Here is a 23,473-nt window from a genome sequence, read left to right on the forward strand (position 1 = left end):
TGGAGCAGAGGAGATATTGATTGCCAAAAAGAACAGTGTTAAAAAGAAGGAATAGGAAAAATGGCTTGAGGGGACGTACAAAACCCTACCCTTTTCAGACTCAAAAATCACAAAAGCGAAGGACTGCTTTGAGAAGAGAGCCCAGGACATGTGTGAAGTTGTGAGAGTGAAGCCCAAATTGCAGTGGAGAATCCAGGATTTTGGAAAAGTTAGAAACATGGAACTTCTGCTGAGGAAAGCTGAAAGGAGTGAGCAAAAAAAGAAACCAAGAGAACTATAAATAAAAGCAGTGCTATAGGAGCGAGGTCCCACAAACCTTTTAGAGTTCACATCTCATCACAGTTTGTCCCAGTTGCTGGACGTGGAACTATAGGATTTTATGTTTGCCCTGCTGAATTTCCATCTTGCTTTGTTTATATTGCTTTGTATCCCCCATTTCTCCTTTTTTGGAAATGTTTACCCTGCCCTTTGTATATTGGAGATATTTAGCTTTCTTTTGATTTTTACAGGGGCACACAGCTAAGCATTTGTCTTAAATCTCAAAGGAGATTTGAACTTTTCCTTTTCCTTTTTTTTTTCTTTGAGAAAGGTTCTAGCTATGGAGTGCAGGCTAGCCTTGAACTCAGAATGTATGCAGCCCAAGGTGGCCTCAAACTCAGGTAATTCTCCCACCTTAACCTTCTAGTACAGGGATTACAGGTGTGCACTGGCTGTGTGTGCAGTTTTCAGCAGTCCTGAAACTGTCAGAACTTTGATGACTTTTAAAGATGAACTAATAAATGGGTTTGCATTTTTCATAAAGGGATGTACATGAGTCTTTTCGGACCCAAGGGCAGAATGTTAAGGTTTATAGATGTCCCCCAAAACGTTGTGTACTCTTAGATAGAGTTTTTGGGAAGTGATTAGATTACAAATGTATGATAGTCTTTATTAGTCTGCTGAGGTGTTTATGGCTAAATGTGATGTTGGGAAGTGAACCTTAATGGGAGGAGAGGGGTCATGAGGGTCTGCCCTATAAGAGGGTATCTCCTTCCCCTTCATTTGATTGTTTTCTCTGCTTCCTGCTGCCCTACCTTGGAGTCAGCTGACTATGGACTAAAATCTCTACCAATTGTGATTCAAATGAACTTTTTTCCCTTGAAGTTGTGGGTACTGAGTATTGTGTCTCAGCAACAAGAAAAGTAATTGAGGCATATACTTAAAATGGAGTTCCCTGTCATGTTTGGGTGAACTCATATAAATCCTATCTGGACCTGCTGAGTTTTTTTCTTTTCTTTTTTTCTTATACTTTCTATTTTTTTCTTTTCCTCCTCCTTTCTTTCTTCTCCATTTTGAGTGAATATATTCTGTATCTTTCATAATGATAGTTCCATTAAATTTTTTTATTCTTGAAATTTTTAAAGCTATATTTTTCTGAAAATTGTTCATCAGTCTATTTTCAAACTTACTGGCATCACCTTATTCTAGCACTCTTTCTGCCTTTATAATTTTATAATTATGCTTTTAAAAAATTCATAATGTAGCCAGGTATAGTAGTACACACCTGTAATTCCATGGTTTGGTAGGCTGAGGCAGGAGAACCACAAGTTTGTGACCAGACTGGGCAGTTAGGCAAGACTCTTGTTTTGAAATAAAGGAGCAAAAAGACTGAGGAGGTAGCCCAGTGCACAGGCCTAGATTCAGTCATTGACCCACCCTCCTCTTAGTGCTTGTACCTCTTTTCATTCTTCTTCAGACTTGACAAAGGCTTGCTTATTATGTTGTTCATTGCAAAGAATCATCTTTTGTTGATTCTTTATTGAATATTCTCTCTTCTGTTTATTATATCTTTTTTCAATTTTTATTCTTTCTTAACTTCTGTTTATTTTATCCTCTTTCAACTTTCTTTGAGATTAGTATTTTCTAATGTATTGAGTTGCATACCTAGATAATTTTATTTTCTAATATGTGCAGGGTATACTATAGTTCCACCTTCATGTACCACTTTAATTGTATTTTACAACTTTTAATGCTTGATATTTGAGAATCATTCATTTTAAATGTGCATTAGTTTTTGTTATTTTTTCTTTGACCTTGTGAAATATTTAAAGGTATTTATAAATAAAAGAGTGAATGTCAGCAGAATTTTTTTATGTATAGCTTGCTGAAATTATTGAACGTTTATAGATAGTCGTTAATAGTTTAAATTCAGTATTTAAATCTTTGCTGTCGGTGTGAAGTTCATTTCTAAGTATAATGAAAAAGTATGAAAATATCAGAACAAAGTATTTTTGTGAAGTTTATGCTTCAGATATAGAGGATTAATTTTTTTACATATTCATGTCTGATTTACTTGAAAATGGCTAGAAAATACAGTATGTGTAATTACATTTTGGCATTTGTGAAGATTTGTATTCTGGAGGATTGTTGTGTGCCTTTGTGTGTATGCGAATGTTTGGTTAATGTCCTTCAACCTTCAGTTTATGTGTCTCCTGAAATATCTGAAAAACGTCATGCCCTTTCAGTTTGATATTTAATTTTTTTCATTGTAAGTTTAGTGCAAGAGATACAATTACTAGTGTATTATGTGAAACTTTTTATTTTAGAATGAAATTGCTTCATTGTTCTTTAAAATATATATTTCAACTTGTAAATATTTTAGTAATTTTATAACCTCATTAATTATACAAACATGCACATTGTGTGCGCACACACACACAAGAACTTGCAAGTCTTCAGTGAAGAAAAACTTGAAAATTTGAATCTGCCTGTCTGCAGAGAACAATTAAAATACAGGATAAATATTTTTGTTTTACATTTGCTTGAAAGGATCCCTCTACTGTGTTTTAAAACATAAGAGAAAAAAGGTATTTGGTTAAAAACTCAGTTTTGGAAACAACCCAAACGCCCACCAACTGTGGAATGGATAAAAAAGATGTGGTATTTTTATGTAATGGAATACCACTCAGCTATAAAGAATGATAAACTCAAGGCTTTTATAGGTAAATGGATGCAACTAGAGATCATACTCACAAGTGAAATAAATCAGACTCACATATGTAAACCTTGTATTATCTCCCATGGGTAAAAAACTGAAAGATTAAATAAGCCAAAAGGTACCATAGATATTGTGAAGGGGAATGAAACTGCTCAAAAGGAAAGAACAACTGGGCTGGGGAAAAAGAGAAAAGAAGAAAGAAAAATATATATATATGCACAAGATAGCTAAGATAATTGTACTATTGAACCTATTCATTCAGGGAAAGAACCTGTGATTGCTTATATTGTTTGACCTGTTTTGCATGCTTGTATCTTGTAATCTGAGCAACTGTTTTGAAGATAACAATATTCAATATAATGACTATTTTTAATTTCCTATCAGTTTGTTTCAAAATCTTATGTCATTTCTACTGTTTTGTTTTTATTGTTTTATTTTCTTTTAATCCCTTTTTTAAAAACCTCAGTTTTAGATGGTATTATACCAAAAGACTTCTGCACATTTTTCTGTATTTAACTTCAGTCCATTAGAAGTCAGAGATATTAAGCAAATATTCAGTTGTTAAAATTATTTCTTTTTCTGCTTTCTTTGTAGGCATCACACCTGTGTATCATAATATGTTTGCTTTAATGAGTGAAACAGAAAGGATCTGGTATCCACCCAATCATGTCTTCCATATAGATGAATCATCCAGGCATAATGTACTCTACAGAATAAGGTACTTTCTTACATAAAGTGACTTGCTAATTAGAAAAGGGTCAAAGTAAAAGAAATTATAAACTATATGCTTTTATAATTACAGCGTTTTGTTCTGGTGGGATGTTACTTTACTGCTTGTAATTATATTTAAAAACATTTAAGAGGGAGGGATGTAACAATGACCTTTATTAGTAAAATCTTAAATGTTTTTAATATTGCTGATTTGCCAGGATATTTGATGTTTTGTAGAGTGAAATGCAATCTCATATCTCTTTGAAAGTAACTTTTAAAAAGTTGAAATAAAGAAAAGGTAAGATTTTTGGCAATGTTTCTTTGCAGCCTTAAAATTTCAAATTGATTTTTAATTAATTTGTAATGCCTGTTTAGAGAAATTCAGAAATATTTTTTATTTTCAAAAGGAAGGAACAAAGAAAAAAGTTTAATTTGTATTTCACAAATAACTGTCATTTTCTAAATATTTTATTTACATATGTAAGTAATTTTTTCTAGAAATTTAAGATGGGATATGTGTATGTACCAGTTACCCAAGATGAATGTATCTGCAGGACTACATATTATGAAAATATACTAGTAAAAATCTTCAAGTGCTATGTTAAGATTCTGATACTTTGATATATTACTCATGTTTATTTATGATCTTAATGCTGGGAGATGATACAATTCAAACTTAGATCTAATTTGCTTCATAAGACTCCCTTTTAATCACCTTATGCATACCTCATTAAATACATAACGTATGTATAGTATTTAGCATTATGTCTGTCACTTGATGGGCTCTTAGTAAAGTTTACTGTTGCATTGCTTCTTCTTCATTGTTCTGTATAAAATTATGCAGTTAACTATGTTAGAACTTTCTGATTTTTAAGATGTGATTTTCACTGAGTTTAACAGATGATTTTTGATATAAGTATTGAAAGATAAAATTAGTAATAGTTCAGTAAATATACAAATAAATAACAAACTTGTAAAAATGGCTTTCTTTTACATTAATTACTCGCTTTTGCATAATAAAGATCCTGTGAAAATACCTACAAAAACCTTAACTATTCAGGAATAACCTTAATTATTATTATGACATGACAATACACTGAGGCAGTATGGGAAAAATACTATTTGTTTCAAAAATATGAAGAATGTGAACATATAACATAGCTGTTTTTCAGTATTCATGGGGCATTGGTTCCAGCATCCCCCTTGGATATCAAAATCCATAGGTGCTCAACTCTGTTATATAAAATGTCATAGTATTGTGTACAACCTATGCACATCTTCTTATTTAAATTATCTCTAGGTTTTTTATAATACCTAATTATAAATGCTACATAAATACTATGTAAATGCTGTATAACTGGTTGTTATATTGTGTCGTGTAAAGAATAATGATGAGAAATATGTACACAACATGCAACACGGTTATGATTTTTTTTCCAAATACTTTCCATCTGTAGTGGTTGAATCCACAAATAATCCACAGGTCGGAAATGCCATTGATTATATTGAACAGGGAAGATCAGTATTAGAAGAATAAGGCTTTTTTTAGAATACAGGATTATCTCTAATCCAGTTAAATCTCAGCAAAGTCATTTTAGAGAATTTGTTGAATTATTATGAAGTTAATCTAAAATATTAATTAAATGGAATTATCATGAGAAAGAAGACATGTTTGACAACTGTAAAGTATTCTGTCTTGGTTATTGTGACTTGTGAAACTCTTAAGATACTGTTATTAATAGTATATAATTAAATTCACAATCATAACAAATATGAAATTTTTTTGTTGAAGAGGGAAAAATAGTTGATCATTAAGTGGTGGCAGGATAGGTGGTTAGCTGTTTGGGTAACTTTCTACCTTCTTCTTGAACATGTATATCAGAATTAATTTTAGATTGATTAGGTATATAAATGGAAATGTAGAATAAAAATCATCTCATAAAAACCTGAATTGGAGATGGATGTGGTGTCACATGTCTGTAATCCTGGAATTCTTGGATGCTGAAACAGGAGGATCCTAAGTTTGAGCCCAACCTGGGCAACTTACTGATAAAAGCAAGACTCTCTCAAAATTAAAAAAAAAACAACCCGAAGAGCAGAGGACTAGGAAATACAGTTCAGCAGAAATACAGTTCCCTACCTGGGAAGCTTATGGTCCTGAGTTTGATTCCTGGTACCCCTCTCCTCCCAAAAAAGAAAGACTGAGTATGTGGTAGTGTGTGGTCTCTGAGTTCAATCCCCATTACAAAAACAAAACAAAACAAAACAAAACAAAACCAAAAACACAAATAAATGAAAAAAATCTGAACTGGAATTTAACATCTATGCATTCTACTGGAAAACAGCATTTAAGCATCAAAACAGTAGAAGTCTGCAGCTCTTATTGCTGTTTACTATAGTTTTACACTTCTGAGGGTTAAAATAAATTATTAGAATTAAAAGGCAAACCTTAAACACAGTTTTAGCAAATCTAATAAAAGGTTAATATTCTAAAAATCTAAAGTTAAAAATACTATGTCCTTGATTACTTAAAGTATGTAACTAGTTATTTCACAAAATAATGAAGAGTTAACAGCCTTTGGAAAAAAACAAAAGCTTAATTTCACTAATTTTGAGACCAGTGAATACTTGGAACTGTGAAGCCCACAACCTCTCATAATTTCTGAGCTGTTAAAAATCTAATGATGTGCAATGTTTCTGAAAAGTAATTTTAAAGTATTTATAATTCTTTTGTCACATGCTATTCCTCATGATTTTCTGCTGATTTTTAAATTACAGGTAGCTGTTATGAAATAGATGTGTGTTCCTTGCAGAGAGATAGTAAAAACAATACGGAGAGGAGTAAAAAATGGTGGCTTGCTAGGGGATCGGGCGGAGAGTCTCTCCGGAGAAATCATATTAGAAGCTAGAATATGACAACATGGAGAGGGCCAGACGAATGGATAACAATTCTTATTAACCAAGACAGCGCAGCTGGAGGATTTAAAGTTGTGCTGAGACTGTGAAGGCTGATAACAGGAGGCTGCAAATCTGCGCCTTTAAATCAGCAAACTGACCCGTAGACCCAACAGGAAAAGCTGTGTTGGCTTTTGGTGACTGCTGGAAACTGAGACCTGGGACCCCGAGAAGTAGCCAGGACGGCCCCGCTGCACCAGAGGAGATTGTGAAAGGCTCTGGAGCTCTGAAGCCAAACGCTGTGCAGTTTTCTGACCATTCCACGCTGTGCTGAGAGCGTAGGGAGGGCGAGCGGCATGGTGTGCAGTAGACCCAAGAGGAGGATCTGCCCCGAACCCTGGTGAGTACTGGGGACCCTGCGGCTTCTGGGGTTGGCCAGAGAACATCTTGGAACTAGGCAGTGCCCGCCACCACGGGGACATCAATAACACAGAGAGTCTGGCGGCAGACATCTTAGAGTTGGGCAGAACCTACAGCTTGGTGACATCACCGAGTCCCCCTTTAGGGAGGTCTGGTGGAAGACATCTTGAAATTGGGCAGAGCCTGACGCCGTGCTGGCTTCAGCGTCATACAGATAACTAGTGGAAGACATCTTGGATTTGGGCAGACCTGCTGTCCTTGTGCTCCTGTCACAGAGAGGTCTGGAAGAGAACAGCTGGGATTTGGGCAGAAACCTGTGCCATAGTGACATTAGCTGCTTCTGGTACAGAGAGAACTGGCAGGAGCTACTGGGGCTAAACCAAGGCTCTGCTTGGGGCCCAATAAGCAGATACAAAATAGTCACAACTCAGTGACATCCAGAAAGTACAGCCTAATTTATGGATTGACTGGCACAGAGGCTGGAGGCTAGCCTGTACTGCCCCTGCATCCCAGCCTACCCCAGATAACAGCAAATTGGGGAGGACAGCAAAAACTCAAGTTAGCACACTTCTGAAAGCACGCTTCTAAGCAATACGGAGAGGGCCAGGGACCCCCAGGACACTCCAGTCTGAAAGAAACCAGAAACATGACAAGAGATAAAAGTTAAAAAAAATTTCCAGCTACCCAACATGAGAAAATAAGCCCAGGAGAAGTAAACACTGAAGAGAACAAGCACAGTAACCATCCAATACTCGACACATCATCAGCTGAAATTAAAAAAAGAACCTTCATGACCTCATAGATGAATTTAAAGCTGTACTCCTGATCCAAGTGAGGCAAGATATAAAGAGATTAATTAAAGAAATGACAAGCTCTGCCCAAGAGAACACAGATGGAAGAACTGAGGAAATCAGAAAAGAAAGAGAAACTTCTGAAGAAGAATTTAAACATAACTTAGAATACATGAAACAGATCCAAAGAGAATATCAGGAAACTAAAAACTCCATTGAACACTGGCAAAATGCCTTGACAGAAACTAAAGACAGCCTTCTGAAACTTGAAGAGAGATTTATGGCATATGATCGTGAAAGAAAAAGCCTCTTAAAAATAACAAGGAACCAGAAAGAAGCAATTCAAAAACTGGAGGATGACAAAAAGATACATAACCTAAGAATAAAGAATGTGAGTGAGGAAGCAGGAGCAACCAAAAATGAAATACAAAAAATATGCACAGATATATTAAAGCAAAATTTCCCATGTATAGCAAAAAGAAATGATATCCAGATAAAAGAGGCATACAGAACACCAGCTACCTACAACCAAAACAGATCTACGCCTAGACATATAATAATCAAGATTCCAGAAATCCACCAAAAGAACAGAATATTAAAAGCAGCCAGAGAAAAGATGCAGATTACCTACAACGGGAAAACTATCAAAATAACAGCAGACTTATCAACACAAACTCTTAAGTCAAGAAGGGAGTGGGGAGAAATATTCCAAGTCCTGAAAGAAAAAAATATGCAACCAAAGTTCATATACCCATCAAAACTCTCTCTCAAAATTAATGAAGAAATAAGATACTTTCAAGACAAGGAGGAACTGTGGGAGTTCATGGCCACCAATCCAACTCTACAGAGAGCGCTGAAGGACATTACAGAGAAAGAGAGGAAGAGATACCAGGATTCCAGCAACAGTGGCAGAGAGGCCTCAGTGAACAGGGCAGACAATGGAATAAGGGAATAAGGTGGACAAATTATAGCAGAAAAGTGGAGTAGCAGACATGAGGCAGAGACAGTAAGCTATAGTCTTTAGTATAGACAGCTCTGAAACTATATTTAAAAAAAAAAGCAGAGGTCATTGTTAATGGTGTATAACAATTTAAAAGACACAGTAGTCCTAGTGCCATATTTAGTTTGAATTTAATTTGTTCTGGTCTGTCCACTCATGTCAGATTTGAGGGCACAGACCTCTTGAACCAAAAATAGCAGGTTATACCATGGTAACTATCCTTACTTTCCTATGAACTTAAACTGAAATCCTGTATTACTTACATTGTCTTACTATGACTGATTTTAATTGAATCTGAATCATAAGACTATAGGTTGGCCTTGGCTGATTTTATTTGAAATTGGTATGCTTGTTAGTATCAACCCTAAAAGTAGAGGCAACTACTCTGAAGATGACAAGATGTAAAGGATATCCATACTGGTATTAACTATTAACAGCTCTCAAACCCTACAATGCTTTCAAAGTTGAGTTTTTATAAAAATAGGTAATACTATGTTTAACTATAATAAGCCGGTGTTGTGGACAAATCTATTGAAAATAACAAGAGAAAACATAGTAGCTACGGAAGATCATCTATATTGTAGTCTTATATGTCTTATCCATTGCATGTTTTTCTAGGAAATTGTTTTGCTGTCTTGCTACGACTTGGTTTTCCCTATAATACAGAGAGGATAGATATATAGGTAGAGATTCACACATGGTTTTTTTTTTTTTAAATTATTTACGGGAACAGATTATATAATGCAAGATGTAAGGAACAGATACTCTGAGGAAGAGACGCTGAGAAACCCGAGGCTCATTTTGTAACATTATAATATAAATTCTAGCAATCTATTGTTTGCTGATTAGAATGACATTGGACTGGTTTCTTGAGTTCAACTTCAGCATATGTAGAGATGGGGAGAGCTATCACAAAGAGAATGAGAGATGCAATGGTGGTTATTATTGTCTTCCCTAATGTTAGATCTTGAAGACCTAAAAAGCCTTCATTATCCTGTAATGATTTGATTAGTTCTGTGACATGCAATAAGTATATAAAGTGGGTGAAGATGGGGACAACTATTTGTAAGAAACTGGAGACAGTTAGGTAGACAGTGAAGATCTCTAGTGGACTTGCTTTGAAATCTGTATTTCTTTAAATTTTTTTAAAACTGTTTTGTTCTGTTTTGATATGTTTAATCTTACCCTCTTTGAGATGTAAAACAAATGTGTAGGACTGATAACCATATTACTGAGCTTTTGTTCGATCATTGAGCAGAACTGTTTGTAGTGTCACTTTTTGAATGTCATTCTAAATACTTTAATTCTATAACCTGAGCAGCTATTTCTAAGATGACAATATGTAAGTTATCAACCAGCAATTTCTTACCATTTGTTTTTCTGTAATTTTGTGTTATTTCTACCCTTTTTTTTAATCTCCATGTATTTTTTTGTTTCCTTTTCTTTAAATAAAAAAAACCTCAAAAAAAAAAAAAACCAATATGGAATAATTTAGGATTATAAAAAAAGGAAAAGGAAACATTAATAAAGATTGAAAAGAAAATTTAAAAATGATACTCTATTAAACCACATATTTTTCCTGGTAAAATGTTAAAAGCAGACTCCTAAAATGAAGAACCACGTGTTTTTACATAATGGAGTATTACTCAGCTATAAAGAACAATAAACTTGAGGGTTTTATAGGTAAAATTGAGACTATACTAATAAGTGAAATAAATCATGCTTACATGTGTAAATATATTGTCTGTCTAGTGTAAAAAAAACTGAAAGAGAAATAAGATCCAAAATATACAATAGATATTGTAAAAATGAAAGAGAAAGTACTCGAAAGGAAAAACAAACTGGAATAGGGAAAGGAGAAAAGAAACAAGGGAAAAGATTATACATATATACAAGATAGATAACTATACTACTGTTCTGTTAGTTCATCAAAAAGAACAGTTTGATCATTTTTATGCCTAAATCTTGTTATCTGAACAGCTACTTTGCTGTTATTTTGTAACAATAAGCAATATATTAACTGATGTTAATTTCCTAGTATTTTATTTTGAAATTCTGTATCATCATTTTTGTTGTTGTTTTGTTTTTTTAAAAAAATTAAAATGAAGAACCACAAAGCTGAGTGCCATGGGTCACACCGGTAATCCCCTGAGCACTCTGAGAGGCTGGAACAGAAGGATAGAAAATTTGATCCTGGCCCGGGGAATTTAGAGATTTAGTGAAATCCTGTCTCAAAACAACAACAAATAAAAGGAAGGTAGGCTGGGGATGTAGTTAGGATGAGAAAATACAAACAATACATAAACACAAAGAATCATTTCCCAATGATAGAATTGTAGGGGATGGCGGCTGAAAAGATAAGAAGTATGAAATATAAATGACCTTTATTTTAAGAATGTGGGGAGAGACCCCCTGACACCCTGGGATGCGGCATTTTCCCCCAGGGTCGGCAGTCTCTGTGTGGAACACGTGGAGTGGTGTCATATAAGTAGCCTAGGTTTGGGGTGGAACATAAGGGGCATTAGTGATGCACAGGTAGCCCATTGGCACTCGTTTGGCACCAGAGGTAAATTCCTAGGGGTGGGGAAGATACAGTCACAGGTAAATTCCTAGGGGTGGGGAAGATGGAGCTCCTTGGTTCCACCTGAGGCTTTACCGGCTACAGTGTGCTGTCTGGGCCAAAACTCTTTCATATCCCGTCTTATGATTATTATTATGAAAAGGAATGAAGATTTCCTTCTTTACTGTTTCCTGCTGGGAGGGGGCGCTGTACTGGGGTCTAGGGGAGTCAAAGGGATGATGGTTGATGCCCCTGTAGAAGCTGGTGCCAGGTGTTTTAGCCAGGACAGCCAGGACTGGTGAATGCACGTATGTTAGACTGGAAAAACAAAGAGACAAGATGTATGAGGAGGCATGGCACTGTCATATTTAAGGACCCAGGTGAGGTAGAAGGAAAGGTGCTTTTGATTTTGATATGTCATTATATCAGGACCATGTTGAGGTAGAAACATTTCCACAGTAAGGCAGAATTCTGAAAAATAAATGTGGGGTTAGGAGGTGTGCAGTTAGGAGAGATGATTACTCCCCCATCTGAAAGGGTAAAAGTTAAAAGGGTAGGTAGGTAAGGCTTGTCTCTGGTATGCATGACGTAGGAGTCTTTAGGAAATACTGTTAAGAGTCCTGCTGTAAAAAGAATAAGAAATTAGAAACCAAATTGGATAACAAAACATGACATCCTGAGAGTTGTGGTTGTGAGGCCTTGGTGAAATGGAGATGAGTAGGCAAAAAGATGGTTAGATCTAGGGCTGGAAGGGCACCACTTAGCCTGAGTGATGTGAAACCAGGATGGCAGTCTAGCAACTTTGATCACTGTTGAGGTTGCCAAGAATATCAGGTATGGGTCGCTGTAACCTGGTTGTAGTCCTTGGAATGATTTGCTGTAACAGGACTTTAGCGAGTATATCAGCAGTCTCCCTGGTTGTGTGAAAGGCTTTTATATATCCTGAAAAAGTATAAACAAAGGTGAGAAGGCAAAATTTATCTGTCAGTCTTGACCAGGGTTGTCTGAGAAATTGGTGAATAAGAAAGGAAGGGAGTGGTTTATATCACTGAGGAGAGGTTTACTAGTGATAACAGGTGTAAGCTATTGAGGCCTCAGTGTCTGGGTCGGCTGTATAAACACAAGGGGATAAAAAGCATTTTTAAGATTTAGGACTATAGAGTGAGCAGTGGAGGGAAGATTTGGCACCACTGGGTGGATTGGGAAGAAGCAGTCTGGGACCTGCACAAAATAGGCCCTGTTTGTAAATGGCATAGGTTGACCTTTAATATCCCCTAGAGATTGAGAACTTTCTAGAGCGGTCTGAAAACTCAGGAAGAACTCTGTATATATGGCCTCTATGTCCACAAATAGAAAGAATGTCTTACCTGAGACTTTTAGTGGGACTTGGACTCTGAGACAGACACCCATAAAGGAGGCTGTTTTTGGCCCTGAGCCCCGTCAGTCTTCAGCAGCAAGTTTAAGCAGATCTGTCAGCGATGAATCTGGCAGTGTTGGCATTTTCTGTGAGGGCTGGAAGTTAGGATGGCTTACCCACTCTCTGGTGGCTAGGACAGTCCAGTAGCCCTGGGGTACGATTCCAAAAACGCCAGGATGGGGCACTCTCTTGCCCAGTGTCTTCTGCTGCGTTGAGGCATGGTCCCTGGAGGGGGGGCCCAGGCAGCTTCATCTTGTGTTGGTTTACCTGTCTGTGAACTCCCAAGTGTCTCTGTTATTGAAACCATGAAAAACCATATTAAGGTCTCTATGAGGTTTGAAGGTCAAGTTTTGCCTTTTTGTTTGGGATTTGGACTATAGTAGAAGGTATATGTAGAATTAAGTAAGTATGCAGGAGCCAAATATAATCAACAGGGTATTTATGACAGGTCCAGAGAATTTTAGGAACTGACATGTCATTTATGTCATATATAAGTATCTCTTTATGTTATTAAAATGTCTAATGCCGTCTGATTTTTGGAGGATGGACTGTTTAATTAATTTTAGTTGTTAAATATTTAGGAGATCAGTGACAATACAGTATAATGTAGGCAGTAAGCTTAAAATAGAACATTACTGGTGGTTTACAGCAAAAGGAATTTATAATTACCCCTTAATTTTGGTTGTTAAACATGTAGGAGATTGCTGAAGGCTTTAATTGATAAACAAGGCTGGTAAAATTACCAGGTGGTTACTTCCCCGTTTATCAGCCAAAGTCTTGTCTATTGCTGGCTTATTTGACCTTGATTAAATAGTTTGAGAATGTAAAAAATAGCATCTCTGAGCTGAGCCACCGAGCTGCTGTTTATCTGTGTTTGTGGTCTAGCACGCAGGCAGAGCACACCCAGTGTGGGGGCAGGGCACGAAGAATGAAGGTGGGGTGAGTGCCGGGACATAGCATTCAGGGTGGGCCTGGAACTGCCCCGGAAAAGCGCACAAGGTGGAAGTGGTGGCAGCGGGTGCACGGCGCACCAGGGGCAGAGCTGGGAGGCAGAGCTGGGACGCAGCGTGAAGCTGGGACCCTACACACTGGGACCCTGCGCAGGGCTGGGGTACTGCGTGAGGCTGGAACTGCCCGTGGGACACGTGGAGTAGGGCACGGTGTTAGAGCTGACTCTGCACGGACCTGGAGTGCAGCATGAGAGCCAAGATACTGTGCGGAGTTGGGGCGCGGAGTGAAAGCTTAAAGCAGCCTGTGAAAGCTTAAAGCAGCCTGCGTGTATCTCTCAACACTGTTAGGGTGCACCTCCCATCTCAGCACAGTGGGGGGAGGAAAAGCAGCGAGGAAACAAAGGGGATGCTGGCGGTAAAGGTCACACATTCTCAAAACAAAGGCTTAAAGATAGAGAGTTTTGTAAACTTGTCAGTGTGATAAGCCATGGTATGGTTTTTTGCGGGGGGGGGGGGGGGGGGAGACAGGAAGTGGTCCCCAAGATAAAATCTGGTGTGGGTCTAGCCCACGGAGTTATAGCCAGATGAGGCAAGGAACCATGGTCTACTAAGTTTAAGTTGTCACTTTTTACTTGTTTTAGATCGATCGGTATTTTGGTTCCAAAGCTCGTAATAATTGGCTGTCACCAGTATATATACAAGTGGATTTCTCATGGGTTTTAGTAACAGCTCTGCCTGTGAGAACTTAAAAAGTTCTGAAGGATGTGAGAGTTCCTCAATGTGAACCCAGGTTGGTCCAGAGAAACTCTGCCTTGGGGTGTCTAAGGACATGAGAGTGTCACGTGAACCCACGGAAAAGGGGAGAAAACCCGCCTGAGGCCTGGCCCAGTGGCAATCTCCAGGGGTTGCTCACCTGTGGTAAATTGAGTCGGTGTTGTTTGCGAGCCAGCAGCGACAAGTTTACAGCTCCCGAGTGTAGAAGTGATGAACTAGGTAACCATCCAGGATGTAGTCTAGTCCTGAACGGCAGGAGACTCAGACTGGGAGAATCCCAGGAGTCTCTCATCTGCCATTCCCAGTCAGGGAACCATATGATAGAATTTTGGGGGATGGTGGCCGAAAAGATAAGAAGTATGAAATATAAATGACCTTTATTTTAAGAATGCGGGGAGAGACCCCCTAACACCCTGGGGTGTGGCATCTCTCCCCAGGGTCAGCGATCTCTCTGTGGAACATGTGGAGTGGAGGCATATAAGTAGCCTAGGTTTGGGGTGGAACCTAAGGGGCATTAGTGATGCACAGGTAGCCCATTGGCACTCATTTGGTGCCAGAGGTAAATTTCTAGGGGTGGGGAAGATTCAGTCACAGGTAAATTCCTAGGGGTGGGAAAGATGGAGCTCCTTGGTTCCACCTGAGGCTTTACCGGCTACAGTGTGCTGTCTGGGCCAAAACTCTTTCACCCACTGTTACTACATGACTTCAGCATTTTAATGGGATTCCTCACCAATATAGCAAGGCAAGAAAAATAAGTAAAATATTTAAGGACTGAGAACAAAGAACAGATATAATTCTAAATGTAGAAAAGACAAACAGAATCGACAGGGTGCTGGATCTTTGTTATCAGTATTTTAAAATATCACTGTTTCTATATACCACCAGCAAATAGAAAAGAGATCATTTAAAACACAAACTAATAGCAAAAAGTATCGAAGATTAAAACTATCCAAAATTAAGACTTTTATACAGCTTTTTGTTTTTGTTTTTACAGTTTTGGGGACTGAACTTAGGGTTTGATCTGTACAAGGCAAATCACTGTGCCACATTCCTAACTTCAGATTTTGAGACTATATATTTGTATTATTTAAAGAAGCTTGTTAATATGTTGTAAAGGATTGACAGAATATCACTATTAAGCATATTTCCCTTACATTTTCTGTATTTACCATATCTTATGGAATAATCAAATATATCTTAAAATTCATGTTCCAAGGTCTGTACTTGTTTTTTAAAGGAACAGATAGTACATATTTTATACTTTTTTTGACTGTATTATTCTATTGTAATATTCAGTTCTGTTATGGTGGTTCAAAAGAAACCATAGACAATATTTAATCCAGTGGGCATGGCTGTATCTTGTTTACTGATACTATCAGTAATTTTGTTTACTGATATTGTCAGTGGGCCAGATTTGAACTGTGAGCCAGTATACTAATTTCTTCTTTTTCTTACTGATACTTTCAGTGGACCAGATTTGACTTGTGAGCCAGTGCCTGCCTAGGAAGCACAAGGTCATGCATTCAATACCTGGTACCTACACAAAAAAAAGAATTAGAAATGATTTTTCCTATCAAATTAGAATAAAACAAATTTTTTCTATTCTGACACTAAGAAGTCATATCCATAGTTACCTGTTACCAGAAGTTCTAAGAAAAGTCTATCCAGAAACTATCCAAAAGGGATTTTATAATTTAAAAAAAAAAACTCACTTGCCAGATGTTTACAGGTTATTCTTCACTGTATTACATTTGTAAGACTTACATCAAAGCAATATTGCCAGGTATGGTGGCCCATACCTGTAATCCCACCACTATAGAGGCTGCTACAGGAGGGTTGCCACAAATTTAAGCCCAGCCAGGGATACAAAGAGAGTTCAAGGCCAGCCTGAACTACATAGTGAAACCCTGTCTGAAAAACAAACAAAAAAGCCACATGAAAGAGCAATAGTTTAAAACTGTTAAAGATTGATATACGGATTAAAAAAAAAACAAAGGTGGTATATACACACAATGGAATTACTTAGCCATAAAGAAGAATAAAATCATGTAATTTTTGGGAAAATGGATGGAACTAGAAACCATCATCTTAAGTGAAATTAGCCATATGCAGAAAAAGATAAATACCACATTTTCTTTTGAATGAGAAATGTAAAAATACATAAGTTAATAAATAAATAATATGAAGGAGAGATGACAGGAAACCAGGAAATAGACTTTTGGCAAAGGGGAAGGGGATTATTGAGATTAAAATTGACCAAGATATGCTAAGTATATGCATCAGCTTTCCAAAGCAGACCCCATCATTATGTCATACTAAAATATACAATGAAACATAACAGAATTTATGGTGTATAAAAATAGAATTTAAAATTTTTACAATAAAAAAATACATAATTTATATGGTAATAGTTCAAAGGGAATGAAACAAGTTTTTATATATTGGTGTAATTATGTAATTAATGTGACATTAATAAAAACTAGGTTATTTTAAATTATGAATTATAATCCCTAGGGCAACTTTTTTTTCTTTTTTTTTTGGTACTGGGGATGTAACTCATGACCTTCATTCTTGCCAGGCAGGTGCTTATGCCGCTGAGCTAAATCCCCAGCCCCTTAGGCAACATCTATAAAGATATATAGTGAAAGAAAAAGCAAAAGACTTAAAATGACAGACCAGAAAGTATTTTTAATATGAAACAGCACAATAATGGAGGACTAGATGAATAACAAGAACAACAAAACAAGCTGTATAGAAAAGTAATAGTACAATGAAAGAGGTAAGTCCAGCCTTAATAGTAATTTGCATAGATGCAAATGGGTTAAACAGAATGAATGCCCCTACTAAGAAGACTGTCACAAAATAGTGGAGTAGATACCTATTTCAATAGATGCACAGATCTCTACACAAATAAAGAAGATACGTAAAAAACAAGGAAGATGCCAAATTTTACATTAATAGATTCCAAAGTGAATGATAGATTGAAAAGGATGAAATGGCAGACTAAAGAATTCAGAAGAATGGTTTTTTAAAAAATTGCAGTGAATTCCAGGAGAATATAAATAAACTGTTGAATACATTGAGGAAGACAGTACAGAGTATGAATGAGAAATTCAGAAAAGACATAAAGACGTTAAAAAAGAACCAAACAAAAATTTTGAAAATGAAAAACTTGTTAAATCAGATTTTAAAATTCAGTTGAAAGCCTCATTAACACACTAGATCAAATGGAAGAAAATATCAGAGTTTAAAGAAAGGCTGATAAAGCATTACATTCAATAAAAATAAAACATACAAAAAAGCATACAAAAGAATGAACAGGACATAAGATTTTGGGAGCATCATTAAAAAACTAAACATCCACATAATTAGCATACTTGAGAGAGACAAGTTATAGGCAGAAAGCACTGGAACACGAGAGTAAGTCTTTGGGTACTTAAGTTAGGCAGTGGTTTCTTAGGTATGACACCAAAAGTTGAAGTGAAAAAAGAACAATACAAAGTTGAGCTTAGTTATATATATGATAAATTCTTATAGGTAGAATATACAAAGAACTCTTACAAATCAACTATGGCAGTCCAGTGAAAAAAGAGGTAAAAGACTTGAATATACATTTCACCAAAGAAGACACACAGGTATCTAATAAACATATAAAAAGTTCTTCAAAATCATTGGTCATTAGAGAAATGTAAATTAAAACTACAATAGGATAACAAGTGATCAACTGAGATGGAAAAAATAAGATAGATAATAACAAGTATTGGGAAGAATTTGTACTAGTTGGAATATTCATATGTTGCTTCTCAGAATGTAAAATTATACAGTCACTTTGGAAGCCAGTTTAGCCATTCTTCAAAAAGACTAATATAGTATTGCCATGTGACTCAGCAATTTCATTCCTAAGTATAAAAAGAAATACATATCCATAAACTTCTGCATATGACTGTTCACAGCAGCATTATTTGCATTAGCACAAATAAAACAAAAAGGAAATAAATGGTTTATCATGTGATGAATTAAGTAAAATGTGATATGTCAGTGCAACGTAATGTAATATAATGAAATGCTTTTCAATGAAAAGGATTAAATAACTGATATCTCTTGTTCTGTGGATGAACCTTGAAAACATGCTAAATGAGAAGATTCCATTATTTGAAGTATAAAATAAATCAGAATAGAAAAATTTGTAAAGATATATCAGTGGTAACTTTCAGTTGGGGAATAAATAAGGGTTTTCTGATGTGACTGCTAATGAATATGGAGTTTTTAAAGGCATAATGAAAATGTTCTAAAATTGAATCATAGTGATATTCTACAAAGATCAAATTGAATACATTGAATGGATGAACTTTATGGCATTGAGTTATATCTTAAAGCTTTTAAAAAAATCAGCTGAGAATGACTTTTTTCTTTGAAGGACAGGTTTTTAATCCCCATGTCTTTTCTAACAGCGGCAGCAGTTACTCATTTGCTTTCCAAATTAGCATTTTCAGCATTTGCTACTGGATTTAAAAATTATATGTTTACTTTTTGTTAATATTAATGTCTACATTTCTTAGTTTCCTATGATTGCTTCTGTTTTCTACATCATATATTGCACCAAAGTGTGCAATATGTTACACTTATTGGTTTAACACTTTATCATGTTTTTTTGTATTTTCTTCCTGCATTTTTACCATGTTCTTGTCTAGATGTCTTTTTGTCCCCGACTTGTATTTAACACTGTTAGCTGTGTTTTCTGATAATGGGATAATATCTTTGAGTATGATGAAAGAGTATGTTTAAACTTTTTGGACGCTGATGGAATGTTTCAATTGTCTTATAGATTTTACTTTCCTCACTGGTATTGCAGTGGAAACAACAGAACCTATCGGTATGGAATATCTCGAGGTGCTGAAGCTCCTCTTCTTGATGATTTTGTCATGTCTTACCTTTTTGCTCAGGTATGACTGTATTATTTCATGGTGTGCATATTAAATGATAAATATCTTAAATGCTAACTATCTCTTAAGACAAACTTCATATGGGAAAATTATAGCTTTGTCTTGTGCAGCTAAAAATAGACTTTTAATACTAATTTTTAATCCCATGATTAATAAGTAAGAAAATCTATTTCATGAAGATTTATAGAACTGATCATTTTCCTTTTATTTTAGGACTTTCAAAAACTTTAACAATTTCACAAAGCGTAACTGACTTTTATAACATGATTCATATGACAATAGATGGTTGAAATACTGAACAATGAAATTTCTGTGGAGTGTTTTTTAAAAATTTCTGTATAATACCAGACTTAAATAGCGGATAGTAAAATGTGAAGAAAGTTATGTGAATAAGAGTTAATGATAGTTTGTGTAGCTCCCTGTGGTTGGGTGAGGAGATATTGATACTTAGATGTTTTACCTACTTGGTCATTAATACAGTTGTATTAATTTTGTGTAGTGTTTAATCATTTTATCATATTTCCACTTTACTTGATTTAAATAGTAATTGAAATACTTTGTCATTAAGTAACTTTTGTATCCATATACTAATGGAATAGTGTGAATGGAAAAGAGAGAACAGACAATTTTTGCCCTTCGGTAAAGACACTCCTAAAGTATCAAATTAAAGGGTTCTAATTCAGATTTGCTAATGTCATAGGAAATAATCCTACACATTATCATGGCTTACATTTCTAGTAAGTCTAGTAAGTGTGGGCAATAAATTAAAAAATACTTTTCTATTGAGGTGTGAGACCAACTTTTTATTGTAGTAAAAATATATTGACCATTTTAGCCATTGTTAAGTGTATAGTTTACATTAAATAAGTACATTATTTTCAGACCATCACTATTACACATCTTTATAACATTTAAAAAATTTTTTTCAAACTGAAACTTCATATGCATTAGATCCTTCATCTCCTGGTCCTTGAAAAACTCACTGCTCCCCTTCCCTCCCATTTTCTCATTTTCTTCCCTTCTCTTTTCTTTTCTTCTTCTTCTTCTTCTTCTTCTTCTTCTTCTTCTTCTTCTTCTTCTTCTTCTTTTTTTTTTTTTTTTTTTTGTTCTTTGAGACAGGGTCTCATTATGTAGTTCAGGCAGGCATATGCAACCATACTTACTTCATTCTACTTTCTGTCTCTATGAATTTGCTGATTTTATATACCTCATACAAGTGAAATTATACAATATTTTTCTGTTACCAGTTGGTTTTACCTAGTTTGTCTTCAGGGTTCGTACATGTCATAGCATGTATTCGAATTTTTTTAAAGCTGAATTCTGTTGCTTTGTGTATGTATACTATATCTTTTGTATTCATTTTTCTGTTGATGGACCTTAGGGTTGCTTCTGCCTTTTAACTATTTGTGAATAATGCTCCTGTGAACATAGTCACACAAATATTTCTTTGAATCTTAATTCTATTGGAAATAAATGCAGAAGTGGAACTACAATTATATAAATGCAGAATTACCATTATATATGGTAATTCTGTTTGTAATAGTTAAGGAGCTGCCATATTGTTTTTTGTCATGCCTATACCATTTTGTATTTCTATAAAGAGTATACCAGTGTTTCAGTTTCTCTACACTCTTGATAGCTTACTTTTTTAAAATAATAGCTGTCATTATAGGTATGAAGTGATATTTTATTCATGTTTTGATTTGTATTTTCTAGGTGGATAATGATATTAGCCATATTTTCATATGTTTGCTCTTCATTCATGTGTCCTTTTTGGAGAACTACTTACCTCTCACAGCTTATTTCAGAAGATTCAGTCTATGGTCAGCTGGCTCCGTGGCACAAGGGCATGATGAAACAAAGCTTCTTAGTTCGTGGGGGCTGGGCAGCAGAGTAGGTGAAAAGTGTGAGAGAGGAAGAGTACAGGGATCAGACATATACCCCAAGATCATGCCTATATGACCCAACCAGACATACCTAAAAATATGCTTTACTAATCTCCTAAGATAGCTCCCAAACCAATCAAGTTAATAGCTGAACTTAGCCATCACATCCCAGTTGTTTTCCTAAATACATTTCCTTAAATCATACCTAATCTTGAAATAAACACAATAACAAGATCATAATTCTACCTACCATAATATAGTTATTCCATTTAGAACCAGGTACATAACACTTCCTTACCCAAAGTCTCAACAGTTCTAACATTGCCCAAAAGTCTAAGAACAAGTTTCCTCAGCAGATATTCCATGTTCTTGGTACATTCAACCTTCTGGAGTTTCTAATGTATGTCTGAGTTTATTCTCACAGCTGCCTGTATTGCCCTCCCAGGGGCTGCCTGCTCAACCTCCTAGGGTTTCCTTTGAAATCTGAAAGGATGCCTTCCTGACCACACAACTTCTACATCTGTTAAAAGTAGTAACAACCACAGTCTGTTGTCAGTAGGACTAGCAGCTAGGCCACATTGGACTGTGGCTACACTGGCCTCTTGAGTTTCTAGATGACTGAGCATGGTAAAATGAATCCCAGAGAACCTATTCCCTCTGAAGCCTTTCTTTAGCAGGAGTTCCAGGGACTGTCTTCTTAAATGAAAAGATGATACTTTTACCATAATAGATGTGGTCTTACTGATTCCTGAGATGCTCCAAAGGCATCTTTTTTTCTTGTTTCCACACAAAGCACTCAGTTTCTTTTAAAGGTCACTATTCTCTTCAGCAACAACACCTCCTTGAGCCCAGAACTTTATGCATCATTCTTTCAGGGTGAAGATTTAATTTTTTTCTGCTTCTTTCTTGCCTCTGTTTTCACTGTAAATCTGGCTAAAAGAAGCTAGTGATAGCCAGGCCACAACCTGAATATTGGGCTGCCTTGAATTTTCCTCTCTCAGATCAGTTAATGTTATTTTCCCTTAGTCTCAGGATGCAGGCAAAATGTAGACAAATATTTATTTATTTATTTATTTATTGCCAGAGCACAACAGCACATGACCTCTAATCCAACTGTCAGCAGAGTGTACTTGTTCTGAACTGACATGTACTGAGATCAGCCCTGATTGTGTGTGTTGTTAGCAGCATTTTGATCTTCTGCACTGTGGCCATTATCATTCATTATTAGACTTTGCTTACAGCCTTTTAGGTCTTTTTAAACCTGCGTTTACAAGCCTTTTCCAAACTCTTCCCACAGATCAGTTCCAAAGACTTGTGTACCACATGGTCAGGTAAAGTCACAGCAATGATCACATTTCTCTGGTACCACCTTTCTATATTACCTGTCCCATTGGTGATATCAAATCCCTTACATCCACAATTTAAAGAAAGAAATGGTTAATTTGGCTTATAGTTTCAGAGGACTTAATCCATGGTAAGTTGATCATCTTGACAAATGTCATGGTAGAGCAGAGTTGCTTAGTTCTTGGGAGCTGGGAAGTAGAGCATAAGACTGCTAGATACAGACCCCATGGTCATGCCTCCACTACCCACCCAGTCATATCCAGAAATGTACTTTACTAATCCCATTATGTAGCTCTCAAACCAATGAAATTGACAATTAAACCTAATTACCACAAATTTCTATTCAGGTCCTTTGTCTACTTTTTTATCAGTTGGTTTTTTTGTTTTGTTTTTTGGTATTTGGTTGTTAAATCATAGGAGCTCTTTCTGTATTCTGGATATTAGCCTTCATCAGTTACATGATATGTACATGTATTTTTCCACTTTATAGGTTATCTTTTCACATTGTTTCATACATCCTTTGATTAACAAAAGTTTTTAATTTGCTGAGTATGGTGATGCATTCTTGTAATCCCAGCTATTCAGGGAGCTAAGTTAGGAGGATTGCAAGTTTGAGACTAGTGCTGACAATTTGGCAATACCCTGTTTCAAAAGGAAAAGGGTGGGTGGGAATATAGCTTAATGGTAGAATGTAGCAGGTGAGAGGCCCTGGGTTCCATCTTCAGTATTACAAGAAAAGGTTTAAATTTTGATGTATTCTAACTTAATTTATATTGTTACCTGTGATTTTGCCAAAGCCAATATG

At 35.9% G+C, this 23,473-nt stretch overlaps 1 protein-coding gene across 4 annotated transcripts in view; it reads left to right on the forward strand.

The window, feature by feature from the left end:
- LOC100722908 (RNA 3'-terminal phosphate cyclase-like protein) overlaps positions 1-23,473 on the forward strand; it is a 290,503-nt gene that overhangs the window by 195,655 nt on the left and 71,375 nt on the right. For all 4 annotated transcript variants that reach the window (XM_063250674.1, XM_063250686.1, XM_063250682.1 and 1 more), the window contains 2 exons: positions 3,572-3,695; positions 19,321-19,438. In XM_063250674.1, the coding sequence (XP_063106744.1) occupies positions 3,572-3,695; positions 19,321-19,438 (242 nt within the window). The remainder of the gene's footprint in view (positions 1-3,571; positions 3,696-19,320; positions 19,439-23,473) is intronic.

This window comes from Cavia porcellus, unplaced genomic scaffold (assembly GCF_034190915.1).
Source record: "Cavia porcellus strain 051 isolate PalLab524CR breed Dunkin Hartley unplaced genomic scaffold, mCavPor4.1 scaffold_1, whole genome shotgun sequence".
NCBI classification, from domain to species: Eukaryota; Metazoa; Chordata; class Mammalia; order Rodentia; family Caviidae; genus Cavia; species Cavia porcellus.